The 22823-nt window shown below is 48.1% G+C and overlaps 1 protein-coding gene and 1 non-coding gene across 6 annotated transcripts in view; both read right to left on the bottom strand.

Moving 5' to 3' along the window:
• Positions 1–12799: 12799 nt before the first annotated feature.
• On the bottom strand, positions 12800–12870 carry TRNAG-GCC (transfer RNA glycine (anticodon GCC)). The gene has a single exon. It is a non-coding gene; the product is annotated as a tRNA-Gly (tRNA).
• Positions 12871–21011: 8141 nt separating this feature from the next.
• Positions 21012–22823, bottom strand: part of HYDIN (HYDIN axonemal central pair apparatus protein) — a 451680-nt gene continuing 449868 nt past the window's right edge. For all 5 annotated transcript variants that reach the window (XM_048816820.2, XM_075118258.1, XM_075118257.1 and 2 more), the window contains one exon: positions 21012–22330. In XM_048816820.2, coding sequence (XP_048672777.2) covers positions 21842–22330 — 489 coding nt within the window. In that variant the 3' untranslated portion in view covers positions 21012–21841. The remainder of the gene's footprint in view (positions 22331–22823) is intronic.

The raw sequence follows: 22823 nt of genomic DNA, 5'->3' as shown, positions 1-22823 counted from the left end.
ACAAAGCTCCAGCTGTGGAGGATCCATTGTTTTACTCAGGTAAGCAGGGCCAACCAGCTCTTAAGCAACCTTCTGCAGCCCTGAAACACACAGATCAGTTTCTACTGGCACTGTTTCCTACTCAGGTACATAGTTTAACTTTGTTGTCACTTTGTTTATGCTAGTGTTTATTTTCAGTTGGGACTGATTTTCATTTACACTAAAGGCCTGTATACTCTGGCAGTGTGAAAGACGCTTAAAATGTTTGTAAATTATATTTATGCTAGTGCTCACTTTAAGGGTCTTTCACAGTGCTGAAGCTATGTGGGTTATTCTAACAGGAACCAAATCTCCCAATATTTGGCTTTCCTGTCATCAGTATCTGCAAATCCCATTGTAGCCATTTCGTCATCTTGCCTTGTTACATCGCTTTCATTTTGGAAAAAGACCATTGTAGTGGATTTTAAAAAAAACAGCTTTAGGAAACCTTCTGTACCTTCGGAGGGAAAAGAAAAAAATACAGACCTGTACTGAAGACAGAGGATGTCATAGAATCATAGAATATCAGGGTTGGAAGGGACCCCAGAAGGTCATCTAGTCCAACCCCCTGCTCAAAGCAGGACCAATTCCCAGTTAAATCATCCCAGCCAGGGCTTTGTCAAGCCTGACCTTAAAAACCTCTAAGGAAGGAGATTCTACCACCACCCTAGGTAACGCATTCCAGTGTTTCACCACCCTCTTAGTGAAAAAGTTTTTCCTAATATCCAATCTAAACCTCCCCCACTGCAACTTGAGACCATTACTCCTCGTTCTGTCATCTGCTACCATTGAGAACAGTCTAGAGCCATCCTCTTTGGAACCCCCTTTCAGGTAGTTGAAAGCAGCTATCAAATCCCCCCTCATTCTTCTCTTCTGCAGGCTAAACAATCCCAGCTCCCTCAGCCTCTCCTCATAACTCATGTGTTCCAGTCCCCTAATCATTTTTGTTGCCCTTCGCTGGACTCTCTCAAATTTATCCACATCCTTCTTGAAGTGTGGGGCCCAAAACTGGACACAGTACTCCAGATGAGGCCTCACCAATGTCGAATAGAGGGGAACGATCACGTCCCTCGATCTGCTCGCTATGCCCCTACTTATACATCCAAAAATGCCATTGGCCTTCTTGGCAACAAGGGCACACTGCTGACTCAATGATGTCTAAAGAATGATGTCTAAAGAATGTCAATGATGTCAATGATGTCTAAAGAAATCAATGGTAATTACATTCCAGAGTTGTAGATTTCCAAGGGATTTGTACATTTCAGCACCAGCCAAAGCCCTAGGCCAAAGCAGTGATTTTTTAAAATATAATAAACTTCATCACACTTTATTAATCACTTCTTACTGCTTCATTATCTCCACTCATGCTCCTGGCTGGCACTCCTGTTGCTGTTTCCTTTGGAAAGCTGCTTGGTTATCCCATGATTGCAAGAGAATGTTGCAATGATTAAAGTCAGAGTCATCTAAACAAAACTAATGGCCGTGACCAGGAGCAGAGTTAAGTCAATCCCTATTGAGAAAAGCACTCACACATGTGCATAACTAACTGGCTTGGTCAGGACCTCACACCCAGCAGCCCTAAACGACCTGGAAGGTGACTGAATGGAGCTTTGGGTACTATTCTGTCTCTGCACCAGCACGGCTCACTGGCTCCAAGGTTGGCTGCAGGGGTGGATTTCATTTCCCTAAACCCTTTGCACTCCAGCAATATAGAGGGGAGTAACTGGGCTCTACGTAGGAGGAACAAATTTCACTTTTAGGACCCAATCCCGTTCTCATTAATGTCAATGGAAGTTTTGCCACTGACTTCAATAGGACCAGGATCGGGCCCTTAACAGCTCAGTGTTTCCCATTTGGATAATGGGGAGGATACTTACTTCACAGAGGGCCTGTTGGGTTTAATTCATTAACATTTGGAACACACATAGAGATCCTTGGATGAAAGAGTCACAGAATGGAGAACTGTAAGCCTAAATCTGCAAACCTTTACTCAGGTGAGCAGTTTCATTGATCTCCATGGGACGATGCATGTGAATGAGTAAAGATTTGAAGAGTCAGGTCCTACAGTGTGTATTACAAATAGCATAATGGCTTTACACAGACCTAGCCGGCAGCATTACAACACATCACTGGCACTTTTAAATAATGAATAATGCAATACAAATCTGAAGTGGTGTCAGGGTTCCCCCTCACCTCTGAACTCGGATACAGATGTGGGGACCCACATGAAAGACCCCCTAATATTATATTCTACCAGTTTAGGTTAAAACTTCTCCAAGACACAAATTTCTTTCATTGTCCATAGAATCATAGAATATCAGGGTTGGAAGGGACCCCTGAAGGTCATCTAGTCCAACCCCCTGCTCGAAGCAGGACCAATTCCCAGTTAAATCATCCCAGCCAGGGCTTTGTCAAGCCTGACCTTAAAAACCTCTAAGGAAGGAGATTCTACCACCACCCTAGGTAACGCATTCCAGTGTTTCACCACCCTCTTAGTGAAAAAGTTTTTCCTAATATCCAATCTAAACCTCCCCCACTGCAACTTGAGACCATTACTCCTCGTTCTGTCATCTGCTACCATTGAGAACAGTCTAGAGCCATCCTCTTTGGAACCCCCTTTCAGGTAGTTGAAAGCAGCTATCAAATCCCCCCTCATTCTTCTCTTCTGCAGGCTAAACAATCCCAGCTCCCTCAGCCTCTCCTCATAACTTATGTGTTCCAGACCCCTAATAATTTTTGTTGCCCTTCGCTGGACCCTCTCCAATTTATCCACATCCTTCTTGTAGTGTGGGGCCCAAAACTGGACACAGTACTCCAGATGAGGCCTCACCAATGTCGAATAGAGGGGAACGATCACGTCCCTCGATCTGCTCGCTATGCCCCTACTTATACATCCCAAAATGCCATTGGCCTTCTTGGCAACAAGGGCACACTGCTGACTCATATCCAGCTTCTCGTCCACTGTCACCCCTAGGTCCTTTTCTGCAGAACTGCTGCCTAGCCATTCGGTCCCTAGTCTGTAGCGGTGCATTGGATTCTTCCATCCTAAGTGCAGGACCCTGCACTTATCCTTATTGAACCTCATCAGATTTCTTTTGGCCCAATCCTCCAATTTGTCTAGGACGTTCTGTATCCTATCCCTCCCCTCCAGCGTATCTACCACTCCTCCCAGTTTAGTATCATCCGCAAATTTGCTGAGAGTGCAATCCACACCATCCTCCAGATCATTTATGAAGATATTGAACAAAACCGGCCCCAGGACCGACCCTTGGGGCACTCCACTTGATACCGGCTGCCAACTAGACATGGAGCCATTGATCACTACCCGTTGAGCCCGACAATCTAGCCAGCTTTCTACCCACTTTATAGTGCATTCATCCAGCCCATACTTCCTTAACTTGCTGACAAGAATACTGTGGGAGACCGTGTCAAAAGCTTTGCTAAAGTCAAGAAACAATACATCCACTGCTTTCCCTTCATCCACAGAACCAGTAATCTCATCATAAAAGGCGATTAGATTAGTCAGGCATGACCTTCCCTTGGTGAATCCATGCTGGCTGTTCCTGATCACTTTCCTCTCATGCAAGTGCTTCAGGATTGATTCTTTGAGGACCTGCTCCATGATTTTTCCAGGGACTGAGATGAGGCTGACTGGCCTGTAGTTCCCAGGATCCTCCTTCTTCCCTTTTTTAAAGATTGGCACTACATTAGCCTTTTTCCAGTCATCCGGGACTTCCCCGGTTCGCCACGAGTTTTCAAAGATAATGGCCAATGGCTCTGCAATCACAGCCGCCAATTCCTTCAGCACTCTCGGATGCAACTCGTCCGGCCCCATGGACTTGTGCATGTCCAGCTTTTCTAAATAGTCCCTAATCACCTCTATCTCCACAGAGGGCTGGCCATCTCTTCCCCATTTTGTGATGCCCAGCGCAGCAGTCTGGGAGCTGACCTTGTTAGTGAAAACAGAGGCAAAAAAAGCATTGAGTACATTAGCTTTTTCCACATCCTCTGTGGAAAGTATATTGGACAGTATATTGCTCCCACCACCAAGTGATTTACATAATATATTCAGGAAAGGGTCCCTTGGAATCCTTATCCCCCCAAAATACCCCCCCAAGTCCCTTCACCCCCTTTCATGGGGCGGCTTGAGAATAATATACCAATCAGTTGCCTTAGCAATGTGAACACAGACCAGACCCTTTGTCTTCAGGACACTGAAATCAATCAGGTTCTTAAAAGAAGAACTTTATTATGAAGAAAAAAGTAAAAGAATCACACCTGCAAAATCAGGATGGAAGGTAACTTTACAGGGTAATAAAAGGATTTAAAACACAGAGGATTCCCCTCTGGGCTCAGCTTCACAGTTACATAAACAGGAATGAAACTACCTCTTTAACATAGGAAAATTCACAAGCCAAAACAAAAGAACACCTAATGCATTTCCTTGCACCAATTCCTTCCTTGCACCAATTCATTTTCCCTACTCACAGTCTCTGTGGTTTTAGATGGATTATTCCAGGTATCAGGTTTCAGAGTGGTAGCCATGTTAGTCGGTAACAGCAAAAAAAACCCAAAAAACAAAGTGGGTTTTAGCCCATGAAAGCTTATGCCAAAATAAATTTGTTAGTCTCTAAGGTGTCACAAAATATCAAGGTTGGAAGGTACCTTAGGAGGTCATCTAGTTCAACTCCCTGCTCAAAGCAGGACCAATCCCCAATTTTTACCCCAGATCCCTAAATGGCCCCCTCAAGGATTGAACTCACAACCCCAGGTTTAGCAGGGCAATGCTCAAACTACTGAACTATCCCTCCACCCCAATGTTCTACAAGTACTCCTTGTTTTTTTATTCCAGGTATATATTTCAGGTGCTATTGTACCTGTTTGGCTTCTCCCTCCATCTGGAGAGGGAACAACCACAGAATAACAAAACAAATCCTTCCCCCACCCAGATTTGAAAGTATCTTCTTTCCTCATTGGTCCTTCTGGTCAGGTGCCAACTAGGTTATTTGAACTGCTTAACCCTTTACAGGTAAGGCAATCCAGTACAGCTGCCAAGCATACATAAAGGTTGCTACCTTCCCCCTATATTCATGACAAGTGGCTACCAGACAGTTAACTTTGTGTATTTATCATAGTTACTTGGTAATTCATAGGCTAAGCCTTTATAATGTCCATTGCTCAGTGTTTGGTGTGAGAGATACTGCCGATATCTTTGGGGACCATATTGTACTAAGGCTATGAAGGGTTTCTGTATGATTGTGTTCTGCGCTATGGGGCAGGGTTACCATAGTTCCTCCAGGAACGAAAAACAAAACAACCAACCAAAAACAACAGGAGGTGAATCCCTGAGTCTGAGCAACTCTAGAGAGGCACCAGAACCTGGAGTGGTTTGCACAGACTGGTTCAAGTTGGGTTTTCCAGAGCCAAGGAGACAAAGAAAGAGGTTTTGATATAAAAAGATGAGCTTGAAGTGACACAGGGCTTTCTTTCTGACCCAGCAAATGGACAGGACCTTCTGTCCTGGGGGGCCCTGCAAGGGCTGGGAAGACTCAAGCTTACTAGGGTCAAATAAGACTGATGGGTGACTCCTGATATGTTCAGTGTGTTGTTTATCTGCTTTCCCCCTCCCCCCATAATGTTTTTACCTTAAGAATAAAGGTGCTTGCTAGAAAGAGCTGTATGGTAACTTATAACTGCTGGTAATACACTGTTCATAGCCTGTGGGGTGAAAGCAATGCACAGATGCTGGGCTTTAGGCAGACTGGCTTGCTGATGGGATCATAGTTGAAATGAGAGGCCTGGACTTGACATAACCCACAGCGTTCTTATATATGGACTTAGCATAACCCACAGCCATCTTGTGTGCTCAGCCACCGTGAGTTGGAAACAAAAACTACAGAGTCAAGAGAATTTGACCATACCACAGGGTGGACAGATAAAAAGTATCAGCTGCAGCATCACTAACGGGGATAGATGTAAATTCACAGAGTCATGCGAATGGGCCAGAACGGAGACGCTAACCACGAGTTTCCGCAGCTTTTCCCTGACAATGAAAGGATGAGGTGTTGCTGTTGCAAGTGTATCCCCCTGATGAAGCATGATACAAACACCCGGAGAACTTGTTACTAACTTTGGAAAATACCAAAGCTGCTGAGTAGGCAGTCTTCAGCATGTGAACCCCTGTATAGTGAACATGATGAATTAGTGAAATCATTGGTTAAAGCATAGATAAGCGCCTCATGTTAACTAGATCACGAGGGCCAGAAAACAAGCTTGTTAGAACTTAACTCCTGAATACAGCGCATGACCAAACCTGCCAGGGTTTTTAACCCCTGCATGACTAGACTGTGCAGAAGCCAGAGCCCAGACGCTATGACCCTGACGGGTCATTGAGAGATGTCCGTCTCATTGGGAGTGATGAGCATAAGATGCTTGGCGTGTGTATTCTGTTGATTTGTTGCTAATTGTTAATAAATACTTGTACGCGTATAAGGATATTCACTGTGAAGACTTTTTCACTGAGAAAAGACACGGCAGACCCGTAGAGCACCTAGTCCACTGGGAATGGATGTTTGCTCTGAGTCCACCGAGAATGGGTGTTAGCCCCGGGGCATAGCTATGGGTGGGCCTGGGTAGGCTGTGGCCCATCCGCTTAGCATCCAGGCTACCCCAACCCCTTCTCTGCTCTGGCCCCAGCACTTGCCCCGCTCTGCCACCTGCCTGGTACTCCCCTGCTCCCAGGCTCCCACCTTGCTCCCTGGCAGGAGTGCTGGGTTGGGGCACACGAGCGCCTGTTTTTCCAGGCCCTGGGTTGGCCCAGTGGCTAATCTGCCACTGGGAGGAGGGCAAGCGGGTGGGTGGGCAGCAGAGGTAGAGGAGATCTTCAAGAAAGGTAGGCCGCCACCTGTGGGAGCCAGGCCCAGCTTGGGGCGGTTGGACCTGGAAGGGAGCTGGGAGCCATGCGCACTGGAGAGCAGTGTCTCGTCCCAGAGCTGGGTGTGCACCTGGGGCCCCAGGGAGCCCATCCCTTCTGCCCTCCCAGCTCCCCCGTAATTGCCTGCAGACCCAAAGTTGGGGCTCACCCAAATATCCCATGCTGGCTATGCCACTGTGTTAGCCCTGAACCCACAGAAGGTATAGCCCTGAGCCCCAAGAGGGGTAATGTTGGGTCCCTTACGCCCTGAGTACCCATGCAGACGGGTAGGGGTGGAGTCATAAATTGTGTGGGTAACAACAGTGCAAGACAGGAAGCTGTGCAGCTTTAAAGGGTAGCTGCAGCTGTATTCTCCCTCTGTGTTTTCTCAAGGGCACCTACTTACTATTTCAGCTGTCACCTCTCTTGGATGTAGACCTAAGTCTCACTCTCACTCACTCCTGAGCTGCCTGTCAACCCATGTAGGAAGAAGAAAGAATGTCAGTCTTCAGTGCTCTCCAGAGTTAAATTAAACTTCACAGCCTTAACACCTCCCCTGCTAGTCTGAGGTTATTAACTCATTGCCCGTACCTTTGTATGAAAACAGGGAACAGCAAACTGTCTCACTAAGCAGACGGTTTACAAAACAGGGTTTTTAACTGGTCTGGCAATCCCAATCTTCAGCTCACTGTGTCCAGGGTCTTAGAATCATAGACTACAGGGTTGGAAGGGACCTCAGGAGGTCATCTAGTCCAACCCCCTGCTCAAAGCAGGACCAATCTCTAATTTTTGCCCCAGATCCCTACATGGCCCCCTCAAGGATTGAACTCACAACCCTGGGTTTAGCAGGCCAATGCTCAAATCACTGAGCTATCCCTCCCTGTCTTGTCCTGTCCTGTCCTGTTCTGTTCTCAGCTCACTCCAACCCGCAGTGCCTGAGCTGGGCAGAGTGCTGGGCGCATTGTAGGTTAAGCCCGGATTGTATTCTCTTTCTTCAGTCTGGGTTTGCTGGCTACACTGAGGGTAGCCGCTGTCATTGGGCCAGGCACCATCAGACACAGATCAACTCCAATCAGATCTGGAGAGGCCAATGCTGTAGTCACCTAGTTTCCTCGGCGGGGGAAACATAAGAACATAAGAATGGCCATACGGGGTCAGACCAAAGGTCCAGCCAGCCCAGTATCCTGTCTACCGACAGTGGCCAATGCCAGGTGCCCCAGAGGGAGTGAACCTAACAGGTAATGATCAAGTGGGTTGTGAGTTCAATTCTTGAGGGGGCCATTTAGGGATCCAGGGCAAAAATTGGGGATTGGTCCTGCTTTGAGCAGGGGGTTGGACTAGATGACCTCCTGAGGTCCCTTCCAACCCTGGTATCCTATGATTCTAAGTGATCTCTCTCCTGCCATCCATCTCCACCCTCTGACAAACAGAGGCTAGGGATACCATTCCTTACCCATCCTGGCTAATAGCCATTAATGGACTTAAACCTCCATGAATTTATCCCATTCTTTTTTGAACCCTGTTATAGTCCTAGCCTTCACAACCTCCTCAGGCAAGGAGTTCCACAGGTTGACTGTGCACTGAGTGAAGAAGAACTTCCTTTTATTTGTTTTAAACCTGCTGCCCATTAATTTCATTTGGTGGCCCCTAGTTCTTATATTATGGGAACAAGTAAATAACTTTTCCTTCTTCACTTTCTCCACACCACTCATGATTTTATAGACCTCTATCATATCCCCCCTTAGTCTCCTCTTTTCCAAGCTGAAAAGTCCTAGCCTCTTTAATCTCTTCTCATATTGTTGCCGGCACAGAGTGGCTGAGGCAAGCAACAGCTGGGTTCATTGCCTGGTGTGCATCGCGCCAATGACCACAACGGGGTGGAGAAGCAGAGAGATTTATCTGGAGCTCCAAATAGGGCGCAGGGAGACTGAGCTGTCTCAAATCCCGCAGCCCCGCATGCAGATACCAGTATACATTTTATACCTTTGCCTACTTCACTACACAAGCTTATGCAACCAATTACCTGTTGCCCCGTACAATACCGTAGCCAATCGGCTAGAGCAGCCAGTTGTGTTTTTCCTCAGTAGTATTGCCCGAGCCTTGCCTTATTTGGGTCTACTTGTTACTGGTTTTTGCTAAACATTTCTGCCTCATCTCTACGTTTCCCAGGCCGAAGCTGGCCTTGGCTGGCGAGCCGTGTGCAAACCTGCCTGTTTGTGTGTTAGCTTCCTCACAGTTGTGAAGGGTCACAGAAAGTTCAAGGAGCAGAGGGGCCTCAGTTTGTCCGGGCCTAGAGCAAGGGGGCTTCATCGACCCTCGTGGTCTTCCACCCTCCCGAGTTACCTAGAGTAGTGCCCAGTGTCACCAACAATATGGGACCCGTTCCAAACCCCTAATCATTTTAATTGCCCTTTCCTGAACCTTTTCTAATGCCAGTATAACTTTTTTGAGATGGGGGGACCACATCTGTACACAGTATTCAAGATGTGGGTGTACCATGGATTTATATAAGGGCAATAAGATATTCTCCATCTTATTCTCGATCCCTTTTTTAATGATTCTTAACATCCCGTTTGGTTTTTTGACTGCCGCTGCACACTGTGTGGACGTCTTCAGAGAACTATCCACGATGACTGCAAGATCTTTCGCCTAATTAGTTGTATCTAAATTAGCCCCCATCATATTGTATGGATAGTTGGGGTTATTTTTCCCAATGTGCATTACTTTACATTTATCCACATTAAATTTCATTTGCCATTTTGTTGCCCAATCACTTAGTTTGGTGAGATCTTTTTGAAGTTCTTCACAGTCTGCTTTGGTCTTGACTATCTTGAGCAATTTAGTATCATCTGCAAATTTTGCCACCTCACTGTTTACCCCTTTCTCCAGATCATTTATGAATAAGTTGAATAGGATTGGTCCTAGGACTGACCCTTTGTTCCCTGTCTTTTAACCAGTTCTCAATCCATGAAAGGATCTTCCCTTTTATCCCATGACAACTTAATTTACATAAGAGCCTTTGGTGAGGGACCTTGTCAAAGGCTTTCTGGAAATCTAAGTACCCTATGTCCACTGGATCCCCCTTGTCCACATGTTTGTTAACCCTGTCAAAGAACTCTAATAGATTAGTAAGAAACGATCTCGCTTTACAGAAACCATGCTGACTTTTACGCAACAATTTATGCTCTTCTATGTGTCTGACAATTTTATTCATAGATTCACAGATACTAAGGTCAGGAGGGACCATTATGATCATCTAGTCCGACCTCCTGCACAACGATTGTTTCAACTAATTTGCCCAATACTGACGTTAGACTTTCTGGTCTGTAATTGCCAGGATCACCTCTAGAGCCCTTCTTAAATATTGGCGTTACATTAGCTATCTTCCAGTCACTGGGTACAGAAGCTGATTTAAAGGACAGGTTACAAACCATAGTTAATAGTGCCGCAAATTCACATTTGCAATCTTTAAGAACTCTTGGGTGAATGGCATCTGGTCCTGGTGACTTGTTACTGTTCAGTTTCTCAATTAATTCCAAAAAAGTATAGCTCTCATTTGCCTATGCAAATGCTCACCCATAATGCATTCTGCCAGATAGGTGTGTCAGCGAGTGCACGTCACTCGTAAGGGTCCCCTCCCCACAGCCTGCTCCCTCAGGGTATCCATTGACTACCCCTCAGTGGTATTTAAAGGGTTGGTATCGCTGGGCAGAGACACAGTGAGCAGGAGGCCAATGGGGTGTGAGGATGCATAGAAGGTAAACACACAGGGATATCACAGGAGATTAGTGATGTCTTCTTACCACTGGCCTCTCCCCTCCTGGTCCAAAACAAAATCAGCCCATGGATCAGGTACCAATGATTTTGTTGCCCTGGATTTGAGGAGTGTGTGTGTACCCCAGAATATGATCAAGCTAACTGCAACCATTTTGTGTGCATTCAGCCACCATGAATTAATATCTATGATGAGATAATTGCCTTCTATGATGAGATAACTGGCTCTGTGGATGAGGGGAAAGTGGTGGACATGTTGTTCCTTGACTTTAGCAAAGCTTTTGACACGGTCTCCCACAGTATTCTTGCCAGCAAGTTAAAGAAGTATGGGCTGGATGAATGGACTATAAGGTGGATAGAAAGTTGGCTAGATTGTCGGGCTCAACGGGTAGTGATCGATGGCTCCATGTCTAGTTGGCAGCCGGTATCAAGCAGAGTGCCCCAAGGGTCAGTCCTCAGGCCGGTTTTGTTCAATATCTTCATTAATGATCTGGAGGATGGTGTGGATTGCACCCTCAGCAAGTTTGCAGATGACACTAAACTGGGAGGAGAGGTAGATATGCTGGAGGGTAGGGATAGGATACAGAGGGACCTAGACAATATGAGGATTGGGCCAAAAGAAATCTGATGAGGTTCAACAAGGACAAGTGCAGAGTCCTGCACTTAGGATGGAAGAATCCAATGCACCGCTACAGACTAGGGACCGAATGGCTCGGCAGCAGTTCTGCAGAAAAGGACCTAGGGGTGACAGTGAACGAGAAGCTGGATATGAGTCAACAGTGTGCCCTTGTTGCCAAGAAGGCCAATGGCATTTTGGGATGTATACATAGGGGCATTGCCAGCAGATCGAGGGAGGTGATCGTTCCCCTCTATTCGACATTGGTGAGGCCTCATCTGGAGTACTGTGTCCAGTTTTGGGCCCCACACTACAAGAAGGATGTGGAAAAATTGGAAAACGTCCAGTGGAGGACAACAAAAATGAATAGGGGACTGGAACACATGACTTATAAGGAGAGGCTGAGGGAACTGGGATTGTTTAGTCTACGGAAGAGAAGAATGAGGGGGGATTTGATAGCTGCTTTCAACTACCTGAAAGGGGGTTCCAAAGAGGATGGAACTAGACTGTTCTCAGTGGTCTCAAGTTGCAGTGGGGGAGGTTTAGGTTGGATATTAGGAAACACTGTTTCACTAGGAGGGTGGTGAAACACTGGAATGCGTTAACTAGGGAGGTGGTGGAATCTCCTTCCTTAGAAGTTTTCAAGGTCAGGCTTGAGAAAGCCCTGGCTGGGATGATTTAGTTGGAGATTGGGCCTGCTTTGAGCAGGGGGTTGGACTAGATGACCTCCTGAGGTCCCTTCCAACCCTGATATTCTATGATATTCTGTGAACTGAAGCAGCAAAGCTGGTTGAAAACCTCAGCCTAGGAAGAGAAGTCTGGGGCTGTACATTTCACACTGCAGTCCCACACCCCTCCAGATAGACTGGCTTACATTTCAAAAGGCTGCTCCTAGACTGGCCAGGAATCAAATGCCGGCGGCCCCCATGGCAAGCGAGAATTCTGCACCGAGCCACCAATATCCCGGCTGCAGGAAAGGCTGGACCAATCGTTTAAGGATTGAGCCCTGGTCTACACAACATTTAGATCGACCCAGTCACGGCACTCAGGGGTGTGAAAAATTTACACCCCAAGCGCTGTACGTAAGCCAGCCTGACCCCGCTGTAGGTGCAGTTAGGTCAGCGAAGGAATTCTTCCAGTGACTTCGCTCGGGCCACTTGGAGAAGTGGGATATTGACACTGATGGAAACTCCCCACCATCGACGTCGGGGCATCGCTGGCGCTCAGGTGGCAGAACTGCAGATGTGCTTCCATAGCGCAGACAGGGCCAGAGTCCCAGGGACGCCCCGGGCCAGGAACTGCTCCTCACATACACTGAAGCTGCTACGTCAGTGAACGCTCCTCTCCCCATGGTGCTAGAAATGGGATTTACTCGGTTTCATATTTGTTAAGTCAGTCCCCTGGAAAGGGCTAACTAGGACAGAGGGTTAGGTTGGTGCATGGCAATCACTTTTAATTAAGAAAAAAAGCCTCGCTCTTGCATTGGCCGGGAATCGAACCCGGGCCTCCCGCGTGGCAGGCGAGAATTCTACCACTGAACCACCAATGCTACAGCTGGAAAAAACTGCTTCTCCAGCTGTTTCGTTCACGCTGCACACATGGTGACAGTCAGGAAGTTTCGGGTTACACCCCTGCTTTGGAAACATGTAATTCTGGCCTTAGGCTTCTTAAGCCTTGCCGCATAAACCGTGGAAGCAAGAGCACCCCTTGGCTCTTCATTTCACTGTCTTGCTCTTTATTTTAGAGGGTTCATTTCACTTCCCAACAGGCCATTTGCAGAAGTGCTCTGCTCAGACAAGGACACGTTTGGCTCAGCTAACAGTAGAGTGAAGTTCTCCGCAAGCCAGGATCTCTGCACTCCACTGGGGAAGCCAGGGAAAGTAACGTAGCTTGGCAATAAACGAACAGCAAGTCTGACTGGTCCACGAGTAACAACACCTGATAACATGCAGGCACCCCATGACACCACCCTGAAGGTGACAAAAGCTCCATGTGCCACGAGCAGAGGCTACGGGGGTAGGAAAGCACCCTGTGCCTGGAACTGTTGCTTCAGAAATTAAAACTGCCCTCCATGGATATGTCTGAATGGATGCCCAGGACGCTAACAAGTCCTCAGACCCCCCCAAGGGTTCTTTCCTCACGTGTGCGAGGACAGGAGAGGAGATGGGCATTGTGACTCATACCCAGCTCCACCAATGCCACTAGGCACAGGCTGGCATGTTGCAATGGGTGTGAGCAGGAGGCTCCTAAGTTCTGTCCCAGAACTGGCCACTGATTGGCTCAGTGACTGGGGAGCAGCCCCAGCTGTAAACCTGGGATACTGTGGCTTCCTCTTCTAGTGACCTCTTGGTTCCAGCTAAAAGCAGCTGTTATCCAGCAGCTGCCAATAGGTGAAAGGCAGGTTGGCAGGGCTCCAGCCAGAGGAGAAAGTGCTGGGATGTGCCTTCCCTGGCTGCAGCCCTGCAACCTCCCAGCAGGGCTGCAGCCAGGGAAGGAAGCGTTGGGATATGCCAAGCCTGGGCCTCCAGTGCCAGGGCAGGGTGCCGCCTCCATGAGCCGTGCACATTTTAACTGAAAAAGAGCCACAGGCGGCTCGCGATCCACGGTTTGCCCCCCCCTGCCATATACAAACGAAACTGCCAGCCCCTAAATCCCAGACAAGAGTGATCGCACTCCCACGTCTTCCATGGATTTTGCTATCTTGGCTACTAGGAGAATGGTGTTGCCAGCTGTGGATGTGTGGCCTGGAAGCCCTGCATGCACTGGAAAAGTCATTTGTGGCTTGTAGCTTGCAGCGTTTTGCTTCTTTTTTTTGATTGGCTCCCGGCAAGTGGGGGAGAGAGTCAGGGGTGCACAGTGGGCCCATCACAGTCCCAGACTGCAGGCTGGGGGGATCTAGTCACAGAGTGTTGGGGTTCTAAGGGATTGGCTTGTTTTGGCCTTGTTTTGAAATGGGATTAGCTTGATTTTTGGTTTATTGTGAAAGTTGGCAACTGTGCTTGTTACTTGTGTAGTAGATTGTCTTTCCAAAAAGGTTTTTTAACGTTACCTATTTGAATGGTGTCTAATCTTCCCAGGTTCCACTGAAGGACCTCTGCAGAGTCTCAGGGTTATTTGTGAGCTCTAACACCTTAATTGAAGGGGTCATAGGTGAAAAACCATGCTCAGAAGTGTCCCGAGCCTCTGTTTGCTAGAAGCTGGGAATGGGCAACAGGGGATGGATCACTTGATGATACCTGTTCTGTTCATTCCCTCTGGGGCACCTGGCACTGGCCACTGTTGGAAGACAGGATACTGGGCTGGCTGGACCATTGGTCTGACCCAGTCTGGCCGTTCTTATGTTCTTGTTACGTTCTTATGTGCAGCCCAGAGAGAGGAGCCCATGCAGCTCTGTGGTTCCCCCAGCACCCTCGCTCCCCATGGAAAGCCCCGACACCTGGGCTGCAGCTTCCCCCGCCTCTGCTACTACCCTGCCCGCAGCCTCCCCTCTCAGCATGCAGTGCCAGGACCGCGGCAGGGGCTCTGTTGTTGGACAAGGATGCAGGTGCTTCAGCTCATTGCTTCCCTGTGGTAGCGGTCTCTGGCAACAGGTTGATTTGAGGGCCTGCAGGCAGGAAAGCCACATCCCAGAGCTTCCTTTCCTGCCTACAGCCCAACAAACCTGCCTTTCGCATATTGGCCCCGGTGCCAGGGCAGGATGCAGCCCAGAGGGGGCAGGGAGAGGTACCATGCAGCCCCAGCACTTCCTTCCCTGGCTGCAGCCCCACAAACCTTCCTGTGGCCAGGGTCTTTCTTCCAAAAGCAGTTGTTAATAAGCAGCATGGCTGCTGCCGAAGTCTGAATCCCATTCTCAGAAGACTGGGAACCGCTCCCTGCTGGTGCACTAGGAGGTATTTCAGGCTCCGATTGAGCTTCTTGTGCTGGTTTAGCTGCTTCTGCAGGTGCAGGCTCCCATGACTCTGGTGGGGATGCAAGCACGGGCTCTGGTGCTGGCTGCTCCGCCCGTTCCGATCCTTGGGCTGGTTCTGGCTGGGTCCCAGGAACTGGATCTACAACTGCTGTCATAGACTCTGGTCTGGGGTCTGGTTTCACCAGCTCTGGCTGGGTCCCTGTAGGAGGCTCAGGAATGGGGTTGGGTGTGGAGGCCTGTTTAGCCTGGCTGCGGGTGACCATCCCCACCCTTTCTGTTAGCCTCACATGGTTGGCTAGGTCTTCAAGTTTTTCCTAATATCCAACCTAAACCTCCCCCACTGCAACTTGAGACCATTACTCCTTGTCCTGTTCTCTTCTACCACTGAGAACAGTCTAGAACCATCCTCTCTGGAACCACCTCTCAGGTAGTTGAAAGCAGCTATCAAATCCCCCCTCATTCTTCTCTTCTGCAGGCTAAACAATCCCAGTTCCCTCAGCCTCTCCTCATAAGTCATGTGTTCCAGACCCCTAATCATTTTTGTTGCCCTTCGCTGGACTCTCTCCAATTTATCCACATCCTTCTTGTAGTGTGGGGCCCAAAACTGGACACAGTACTCCAGATGAGGCCTCACCAGTGTCGAATAGAGGGCAACGATCAAGTCCCTTGATCTGCTGGCAATGCCCCAACTTATACAGCCCAAAATGCCATTGGCCTTCTTGGCAACAAGGGCACACTGTTGACTCATATCCAGCTTCTCGTCCACTGTAACCACTCTCTCCCAGTTGTAGCCAGGGGGTAGCCTGCATCCTAAACTCCTCAGACCCGGCCCCACCCCAAAACCTGCATCCCCAACCCTCTGCTCCAGCTCTGAGCCTCCTCCCGCACACCACTCCCCTCATCCTCAGCCCCGCCCCAGAGCCCACACCCCCAACCAGAGCCCTCACCCCCCCATCCCAACCTTCTGCCCCAGCCCTGGGCCCCCTCCCATACTCTGAACCCCTCGGCCCCACCCCACCACATGAATTTTGTTATGTGCACCAATGTGAAAGTGACGTGTCACACACCACCTCCACGTTGGTGCACATAACAAAATTCATTCCGCACACGGGTGGGGAAAATGAGAGGGAACCTGCTTCTGGCTAAAGTACTCAGAAGGCCCCCATAACCAGAGGGTCTGAGCACCTCATAATCTAATGTATTTGTGCCTCACAGCGCTATTAGCTCCATTCGACAGATGGTGAGCTGAGGCCCAGGGACACCAAGGCCCAGATGCTTAAAGGTAGTTAGGGTGCAAACTTCCACTGATTTCATATGAGACCCCATGACTTGCCCCAGGAGACAAAGTCTCTGGTAGAGCCAGAAAGTGAACCTGGGTTTACTGCTGCCCAGGCTGGTGCTCTAACCACTGCTTCATCGTTTCTCAGTCTCCCCTGCAAACCACCCTGTAAACCCCATTTCTTCCAGGACGTCTTCTCTTCTCTTCACTAATTCCCCACAACCTCTTCAGAACCGTTGCTAAGGAAACTTGCCTTTCCTTGTAAAGCACCTTGCAATTGATGGTGCTATGGTGTGATTTTCTTCTGTTAATAATCATTAAAATAATAACTAATAGGGTTGAGCCAGGGCTCTGCTACTTATATTGGGTGTGGTCTCACAGAGATTGTGCCTAGGAATACAGCCAGATCTTTGAGGCCACATGCTTGGTCTATTTTTCCCTCATGTCTATAATACAGCTTGATAGCCAGCAGGTACTTCGTCAATTATGCTGTGACGTTTTACTTTTTTTCAGGTTAATTGAATTCTGTAATGCCTAAAAAATGATGAAAGGGAAAATATGATCCAATTTCCAAGGAAACTGAAAATGTAAGGGAAAGTTTCCTCTAGCGCTCTTTGAAGCACAGATATGTGCTTGCAGCTGACACCTCTGAAAATTGACATTTGGATCAACTATCTCAGGAACAAATCTCTTCTTTAAAAGTGGGAGTCACAGGCCTGCAGCGAAGCAGAGAGATCTGTGGTTTGGTACAAGAGCTATGGCTGTGGGAGGCAGGGGACAGACTTCAGAGCTAGATAGCTGCTTCTCCTGCTCTGGTGCAGAGAGTAGAGCTTCCATGTTAATGTGCACACTTAGGGCAACCACAAAACTAGGAGAATGCTGGGTAGCATACTGGTGAAAAGCTGGGCTGGACAATTTGTGCCAGGAACCTGCATTGCTTCTGGGACAATGCTAATCTTGGACAACAGGTCCTAGGGTTGAGCTCATAGCTGTTGGGTCTCCACAAACACAAGAGGCCAAGACATCCACTCTGTCTCCAAAAACCAGTCGTTCCAACTCCATCCTTGTTTCTTGTTCCTCTCTCCTTCCATTTCTACTCTCCCTCTAGTGAGCTCTGGATTTGTTTTTTACTCCCCTTTCACTCACTCCCTTCAATCTAGTGCAGAGAGCTGGTGAAAGGTTCACTTCCACCTTTGCCCCCCTTCTCTTTCCTTTTCCTTTCTCCAGTGCTGGAAATTGAGAACAGAAACACTGAGCCAAAGCGCCAGAAAGTAGGCACCAAAGCTAGGCATTGAAAATGGAAGGAGGGGATGTCTTCACTGCAGATTTAGCCCAGGTGCTTACCCAGATGTTGCCCCTAATCCCCTCCCTATCCACACACAAAACCCTCTCACCTAAGTTTAGTGATGCTTCCAACCCAGGCTCGCTGGTCCATCCAGAGTCAGAGGTTAGCACCTGGGTGCTTTCACCAAGGCTGTAACCCACTCACTTTTCAATGAAGACACAGGCTAAACAACTCAAGCGTTGAAAGTCCTCCATGTGCCTTCAAACAATTCCTCCCATGTGCCCAGAAGGAGAGGCAAGTTTTCCCACAATTCACTGGGAAAGACTCCTAGAGCGGCTCAGCGCACTGTAGCACAAAGACCCATGGGCTGTGACCCCACAAGTCCTAGAGACATACAGCGGGCATAGCACGTGAGGCTACAGTAACTTGGGTAGGGCTTTGCAATCTGGCTGCTCACACCTGGGCGAAGCTAACCCAGGTGGGCTCAGACTTGGGTGCTGATCACTCAGGTTAACTGCAGTGAAGACATACAATGGGCCTAAGGTGCACCAAAATCAGGAAAGCAGTAAAAACCAGGTTCTGAAGCATCAACGTGCTGGAAATCATCCACTGAAATGCCAAGGCAAACTGCAAAGAGCTGCAAAATAGGGCTCAGAGCATCGATGTTTGCTGAAGTGCCAACTTGAGCACCACTGAGAAAGCAAAGTGCTAAAGAAGGTCATAACCTGGGCCTGAGTGGAAAGCAAGGACTCAGCAGAGGTTGCCCAACAGCTCCGCGGAGTAGTCCAGGGACAAGAAGTGGTGGCTACAGAGCTGTAGCGCCAGCAAAGATTCCATCTTTACCTTCGAGAAGAAACTGACTGGCAGGCTCTGAGGGCAACAGGGTGGCGTGCCCCACTTGTAGGGGGACTGCTTCACACTCCATTGGGCTACTACCTCACAGACCTGTCTTACCTTGTGGAACAGAGGCCCAGTGGATGGCATATTTAGAGCAGTATTATTATCCCCATTTCATAGCTGGAGAAACTGAGGCACAAAACAAGAGTTTTGCCGGTTATTTCACTAGGAGCAGCATCAGGCCTGTAGGAATTAGGTACATAGATGCTTTTGAAAATCTTACTAGGTCCCTATCTGCATCTGTAAGTGCCTAAATATCATTACAAACAAGGCCGTGGAGAGGATCACCACTGGGATTAGAACCCAGGTTCCTGGGTCCCAGTTTTGTGCTTACACCTTAGATTACACCTTTGACGCAGGGGCACCATTTCTGATTTTGGTGGTGGTGGAGTGGGGTCAACTTTAACTGTGATTCCTGGGGCTACTTAGGCACTTGAAAACTCTAGTTTTTTTGGCCGATAACTTAGCAATTAGCTGACAGGAGTCGTGTATCTAATTCCTTTATAAAAGAAAGAAAATTAAATAAATATTAGACCTACTCAGCTCCAGTAACATGTTCTGACATCTTGTGGCAAGTCACTTAAGGGACACTGGTTAGGTTTAAAATGTTAATGTATATATTCTTATTTCATTACTAACTCTGTGGAGAGAGAGACCCTGCAGGGACTCCTTCGTTCTATCCCAGCGCTGGGAGGAGAGCGGGGTCTAGTGGGTTACAGCGGGGAGCAGATACATCTGGGTTCTATATAAGAACATCAGAACGGCCATACTGGGTCAGACCAATGGTCCATCTAGCCCAGTATCCCGTCTGCCGACAGTGGCCAATGCCAAGTGCCCCAGAGGGAATGAACAGAACAGGTCATCATCAAGTTGCCCTGTAGCCCACTCCTACCTTCTGGCAAACAGGTGAGGGGCACGCAGAACATGGTGTTGGATCCCTGCCCACCCTGGCCATTACTGGACCTATCCGCCATGAACTTATCTAGTTCTTATTGGAACCCTGGTATAGTCTTGGCCTTCACAACATCCTCTGGCAAAGAGTTCTACAGGTTGACTGTGAAGAAATACTTTTTTTCGTTCGTTTTAAATCTGCTGCCTGTTAATTTCATTGGGTGACCCCTAGTGCTTGTGTTGTGTGAAGGGGTAAATAACACTTCCTTATTCAATTTCTCCACACCAGTCATGACTTTATAGACCTCGAACATAACCCCCTTAGTCGTCTCTTTTCCAAGATGAAAAGTCCCAGTCTTATTAATCTCTCCTCATACAGAAGCTGTTCCACACCCCTCATCATTTCTGTTGCCCTTCTCTGCACCATTTCCAATTCCAATGTATCTTTTTTGAGATGGGATGACCACATCTGCACTATTCAAGATGTGCGCATACCATGGATTTATAGAGAGGCAATATGATATTTTTCTCTTTTTATCCCTTTCCCAATGATTCCCAGCGTTCTGGTAGCTTTTTTAATTGCTGCTGCACATTGAGCGAATGTTTTCAGAGAACTCTCCACAATGACTCCAAGATCTCTTTATTGACGGGTTCAGCTAATTTAGACCCCATCATTTTGCATGTATAGCTGGGATTATATTTTGCCAAGTGCATTACTTTGCATTTATCAGCATTGAATTTCTTTTGCAATTGTGTTGTCCAGTCACACAGTTTTTGCAGCTCTTCCCTTTGTAGCTCTTCACAGTCTGTTTTGGACTTAACTCTCTTGAGTAGTTTTGTATCATCTGGAAATTTTTCCATCTCACTGTATACCCCTTTTTCCAGATCATTTATGAATATGTTGAATAGGACTGGTCCCAGTAAAGAGCCTGCGGGGCACCACTCTCTCCATTCTCACCATTTATTCCTACCCTTTGTTTCCTGTCTTTTAACTGGAGTGCCTGGCAGTGCTTTCAGGATCATCTAAGGATCCTTAATTTACTGTAATGACAAGTCTTCTGTTACCTTAATCCCCCTGCCCCTGTGTATAAACAAACTCCCTGCCCCAAAGGCTATGCTGCTCCCAGCTTCCCAACTCCTCACATCTCACACTCCAGCTGTTGTAGCTAAGAGTGCTGTCAGGGGCTAGGGTGAGTAGGCCTTCCCTATGAAACTCGGGGGGGCGGAACGGGACTAGAGCCCTCCCCTGGCCCCCCTAAATGGCGCCCCTGCTTTGACTCCTTTCTAGATAGTCATGAAACCCCCAAGTTCTCTGGATTCTTTTTCCACCCCAATTTTCCCTTGTCTTGAGGCCCAGGGTGTCTGTGTGCTAGCTATGGCATTCCAGTCCAGATGTACTATCACGTTAACCAGATCCACCAGAATCTCTATGTTTGCTTAACTATCTTTATTCCAAAACACATTTTCATACAGCAAACAAAGAAACCACCTTGCCAACAGTCATCGTAGCCTCTGATCCCAGAGGGTGAGATCAGCTGGGAGGCATGATGGAGTCCTCATATTTCTGGGGTACAACGTGAGTGCTTTCATGAACTCTCCTCTGCTCTTTTGGGAAAAGCTGCAGCACCTTTGGTGGCTTGTACACAGGGTATATTTTTAAGAAATCCACAGTAAGCGAATCCTCCTTCAGGCAGGAACGTTTGTACTTTGAAGGCAATGCCATTGGTGGTTATCAACTGAGGGAGGATAAATTGACCAAGTCTTGACGCATGCAGTCAGACCATATACACAGATAGCTGGGATCTTCCCCACTGATCTCATGCCCCTTTCTATATCGTAAGTTTCATATAATTTGACTAACAGATCAGTGACTCTATCAGGCCAAGGTCACTTCAGTAGTTAGCTTGCTCTTTGGGAATTTTCAACAAATATACAGGTGGGTGTGTTCTGTGCATGCTGCTGTATCCAATCCTGCAGTCGCCCACTGATTTCAGTAGGCGTGCAGATCCTATAAACATTTTCTGTACTGGCAAGAACAGTGGTGAAGAGATTCCAGTGCTGCTTTTCACTGCCAAGGCACATCTGTGTTGTAGAGAGAGTCCATTCTGTATGGAGATGGGGAGGGAAATGAAGACCAGTCTGATTCAGATCCTAGGAGGTGCATGACTGCACACTTGGAGTTGCGAGTGGCTCAGCAAAGTGGGGGAAATGCCCGTTTAGGGACAGGGACACTGATGCTCTGCATGCGTACCACTAGGTCACTTCTCAGGGGTTATACCCTTCAAGTAATAAACCCAGGAAATGCCTGCCCCCATGCCTGATGCCCGGGCACAGGAGACAACCAGCCTGCTGGTGACGGGCATCTTGCTGCCAGTGGGGTTCCCCTCAAAGCAGACGGTGATGAAGATGTTCTTCTTGGAACGTATGTTCTCAGCTGCCTTTATGGTAAAAGCTGGGTTCTCCACATTGTAGGTGAAGGCCGTGTGCTGCAGGAACACGTTCTTGAAGGGAATGGTCGTGCTGGAGCCAGCCTTGATCTGAAAGGGGCCCTGAGGCTTGGGGGGCACCGACACGCCAAAGAGAGGGATGCTGTATTCTCCTCCGATGGGTGAAGACAGGATGAGAGTTGCTCTTGATTCACCCAGCTGGTAGGGTTCATAGGTTATGTCCACACTGACCTCTGTGCCTCCCTGAGAGCCTGGGGATGCATTGATGATTTTATCCGTGTGGAAATCTGAACAGTCAATCTGCAAGGGGAGAGAAGGCGCCACTTGGATTTGGAGACGGCATTGTAGCCCCTGTGGCCCAAGGTCTGACATACCCCAGAGCTCAGGAACAGGAACAGCAGTGGGGCAGTGGGGTAATTTAGCATCAGCAGGGTCCCGATACAAAATGTATGTTTACTGTTTTCTAACTGAAATGCACATTCCAGCCCCCTTCACTCGGGGCCTTTCCATGCACACAGGGAAAGCCCAAACCTCCCCCCTCCCAATTGGAACTCTGGGAAAGTTTGGCTCTGGGGATGGCTTAGGTGTTATTGCCTTGGGCAGTAACACCATGACTAACTTTGCCACAAAAGGGGATGTCTTCACTCTAGAATAATCACAGCACTAGGTAGAACTCATCTCGCACATAGTAGATCTCAAAGTATTTTACAAATAGGACAGTAACATTCAACCCCTTTTACAGATGGGGAAACTGAGGCACAAAGCGGGGAAGCAACTTGTCCACAGTCATTCA

This window comes from Caretta caretta, chromosome 12, assembly GCF_965140235.1.
Source record: "Caretta caretta isolate rCarCar2 chromosome 12, rCarCar1.hap1, whole genome shotgun sequence".
NCBI lineage: Eukaryota > Metazoa > Chordata > Testudines > Cheloniidae > Caretta > Caretta caretta.
Note: the sequence above shows the minus strand (reverse complement) of the source record. Positions and strands in the feature narration are given on the sequence as shown.